The sequence below is a fragment of the Chrysoperla carnea genome, chromosome 1 (genome assembly GCF_905475395.1).
Source record: "Chrysoperla carnea chromosome 1, inChrCarn1.1, whole genome shotgun sequence".
Classification (NCBI taxonomy): Eukaryota; Metazoa; Arthropoda; class Insecta; order Neuroptera; family Chrysopidae; genus Chrysoperla; species Chrysoperla carnea.
Genome location: NC_058337.1, coordinates 81,666,358 through 81,669,837, shown reverse-complemented (window position 1 = coordinate 81,669,837; position 3,480 = coordinate 81,666,358). Strand labels below are relative to the sequence as shown.

Genomic DNA, 3,480 nt, shown 5'->3' with positions numbered 1-3,480 from the left:
CCAATGCGTTATTCAAACTATTATATTCAACAAAACGAAAATTGAATAGTCTTTAAATTAATAAATTTTCTAAAAGAGAATCATGGACAACACAATTTATTTTAAATAAGTTACAATATTAATATTTAACAGTGTATTGTGATACTTTTTAAAAATTTCGAATTAAAACTTTATCTGTTTTGTTTATGGCAGTTAAATAAGGCGTGATTTTAAATAATAGTTAACGTTTTTCTTAAATATTTTTCGAGAAAGAAGCGATTATGACACCCGTGTTACGACACTGACCATTCTATACGATTTACTTACTAACTTCTGATTTCACAGATATCATAATCTTTCCTAAGATTAAACCAAGTTCATTACGAATTTCATACGCTAATTTCAACATAAATCTAAACAGATTTCATCTAAATTTCGGAATATCTTTACAAACTTAAAATAATTATATTTTACTTCCAAGCATTAACATATAACGATTTTTTAACGATTGCTAGAGAGTAATGGTCATACGATTGATATTTATTCGACAGTGTTTTGTTGAGTGCTGCTATTGTCTAAGTACTCATATCTCCAACGCCACCAAGCAACTTTCATACGATCCCATATGTTTTCAAAACTAAAAAAGAATACAATAATTTATCAAAATTGATCTTGGCAGATTATTGATTCTAAAATTTACCTATCCATTGCCGGCCTTACATCCAATATCGCAAAATTATATTTGGCATCCACAGCTCCACCATCATAATAATCAATTATATAACGAACATCTTTGCCACAACGATCTACAATCCAATCGTGTCTATCAAACGGTAATTCGTAACCCATTAAAGCACGAATTCGAGCTCTTGGGCTGTATTGACTAGCCTTACCACCAAAGCTTTTCAATCTGAAATGAACAATTAATTAGAATAGGTTAAATATTAAAAGTGTTCTCTAGTTTACTTTGGTTCACAGCATTCTTTAGCATGTAACGCTTCCCATTTAAGTACTTCTTGCCAGGCTTGTTCATTATTTGCATTATGGATTTTAATTATGTGATCCATGTCTTTGGGACGGATATCTTCTTCCTTCCATCGCCAACCTTTTCTTAACATGGCATTCCAAAACATCTGAAAGCAAATAAATTTTTTGGAGTAAAAACCTAACGATTAATATGGACCGATCAGAAATAGGGTTATTATGGCCTTATTTTTGTTAGTATTTTAACTTTATAGAACTAAATTCAGAACGGAAATTTTTTTCGACTTTAAATTAAGAACAAGTTAATTTTGACGGAAATGGCAAGTACGTAATTTTGAATCAATACTTTTTTTGTTTTAGTTTAGATAAATAACAACAAAAATTTGGACATAATCATATTTCTTTCTAAGAACTTCAAAATTCCACACGTCAAAAATGCTTTCCATTTCCCGGAATTATATTTAAACTTTTAACTTTGCAATAAAAAAAGTTAATTTTTCAAGAAAAAGAAACTCTTCAAATTATTTAAAATGCATCATTTCAAAATTAGGGAGAAAGAACTAAAAAAATATTTCATCTCAGTCAATCAAGTATAATTTCAATAAGATTAAGAAGCTTGATAAGTTAACTAAGCGAACTAACTTTCAGCAATTAAAAACTATGAAATTAAAATTGAATGAAATCTTCTCGGTGAGGTGGAGCGGGCGCGTGCAACTGTGGAAATTCTTTATAAAGTTTTTTACTTTTACATAAAATACTCACTCGGTGTAAACAGAAAAGGATAACTATGTCTAGTGTACTATAAGGCCTTTTTTACTTCGTCGAGTATAAAAAGTGAAAGCAAAAAGAACATACTAATAATGTTTTGCGGATTATCCTTAAATCTATATACAAAAACCTTGTGCATGCTTTAAAAAATAATAACCTGTTGACTTGGATAAACCCAAAATTCAGGTTTATCACTCTCTGTAATTGCTTTGGGTATTGTTGAAACTTGTCGATCTGTTGGCAATGGAAATGGTTGATCTGGGGCTGGATTTTGATTCATTGGTGGCATCATATTCAGTGGATTTATATCATCATTCCCATGCTGTACAGGACATTCACTCTTTTGCACTTTTTTGTGCATTGGGCATTCTGGTGGGATTTTTGAGACATCTATATTATCTAATTTCGGATGTTGAAATTTATGATGCTGAAAAACGTACATTATAAATGATAGGTACAATTAGTACAGATTTATTTTTCACACTCACCATTGAACGCACTGTATCTTTATCATGTAAATCATCTTGATATGGATTGTTAAATCCAGTATTCGGTGAAATAATTTGAGTTGCTGCCACTTGCGCTACGGTTATTGTATTGCCCATATTTTGTGTTTTTTCTACAAAAATTAGGTTATGTTTGGATTAATGTTACATAAGCATCAAAATTTTAATATAAATTAAATTCAAACTATCATTTTCTTACAGAATTATTTTTTTAATTTATAAGTAATTGATTTGACAAGTAATAATTTTTATGCCAAAATATTATGAAATAATTCTAAAGATTACATTCCAAATGACTTATTGATGAGAAATGCTGTAGTCAAGTGCGTATTCAATTTAACTATCAAATTCATTCCTACAAGTTTAGTAATGTATTAAAGTATTGAAACTACTTACTATAGCAACATTTAATTAATGTTTTTCAATAATTTAACAAATTTAATAATTTTTTGCCTCAGTTTTTTTTGAATTATGCGGTTTTTATGTATTGATAAATTACTTCAAGCTGATAAGGCAGTCACATTGACATAAACAGTCGGTAATGTAATTAGGAATATGCTCAATGCTGCCGTATACAAGAAGAGCCATCTATGATTTTATATGAGTAAAGCAGAGATATTAGATATTAGATAAATATTATCTTTTGCTGAATAGAGGGCTTTACGTTCAACTCGCAATTTTGAAAATATAAAAAAGGCAGCTATAATTTTTTGCCTCAATCGCTTTGGATTCAAAATAATTATATTAGAATTTTAGATTCTATTTTTTCCTAATAAATAATGTAAAGGTTAGTTAAATCAAGCGCTTAATAATAGAGGGACAATTTACTCCGCCAAAAAAGAATACACTTTTTTGATTTTAAGTAATTAGCAAGTAGCTTTCAGCCCCTAGCCATAACATCTAATACAGCCCAATAGTATCTGACTAGAATGGGATATCCCAAAAAAAATTCTAAAGGAGGTAATGTTAATCCAAAAAATTGGCTTATACAAGATGGTTGTTATTGACTTAAGTACTGTTGACTTCCAAAATGGGCTTACAAAGACGAACAATAAGAAGCTCTTATTGGAACGTAGTAAAAATTTAAAAAAGTGAGATAGATAATTAAAAACAATGATCTTTTTATTTCTCTGTCATTGTATAAATTTATTAATTTATTTGGTTGATTGTCTCGAAAATTAGAACTATGATCTATGAACGAAATTTCGTAAAGAACTTTTCTGTTCGTCTTTATATAAGCTTA

General features: G+C 29.1%; 1 protein-coding gene across 3 annotated transcripts; it reads right to left on the bottom strand.

The window, feature by feature from the left end:
- Nucleotides 1–420: 420 nt before the first annotated feature.
- On the bottom strand, nt 421–2,759 carry LOC123305705 (holocytochrome c-type synthase). Of its 3 annotated transcripts, none has more exons than XM_044887498.1 (6): nt 2,630–2,759; nt 2,220–2,350; nt 1,889–2,158; nt 946–1,112; nt 680–889; nt 421–616 (listed from the first exon to the last, which is right to left on the bottom strand). In XM_044887498.1, exons 2-6 carry the CDS (start codon nt 2,334–2,336, stop codon nt 520–522), a joined length of 861 nt encoding a protein of 286 aa, XP_044743433.1. In that variant the 5' UTR covers nt 2,337–2,350; nt 2,630–2,759; the 3' UTR covers nt 421–519. The 3 variants fall into 3 exon arrangements, with proteins under 3 accessions (XP_044743433.1, XP_044743432.1, XP_044743434.1); XM_044887497.1 differs by having other exon boundaries at nt 2,634–2,759; XM_044887499.1 differs by lacking the exon at nt 2,630–2,759 and adding an exon at nt 2,437–2,455.
- Between the last annotated feature and the right edge of the window lie 721 nt (nt 2,760–3,480).

Bases quoted from the DNA above. Each gene is read 5' to 3' on its own strand.
- LOC123305705 (XM_044887498.1), bottom strand. From the start codon at position 2,336: ATGGGCAATACAATAACCGTAGCGCAAGTGGCAGCAACTCAAATTATT. The intron at 2,159-2,219 runs GTGAGTGTGAAA...TACGTTTTTCAG, and splicing joins AAGATACAGTGCGTTCAATG to CATCATAAATTTCAACATCC. The intron at 617-679 runs GTAAATTTTAGA...ATTCTTTTTTAG, and splicing joins GTAAGGCCGGCAATGGATAG to TTTTGAAAACATATGGGATC.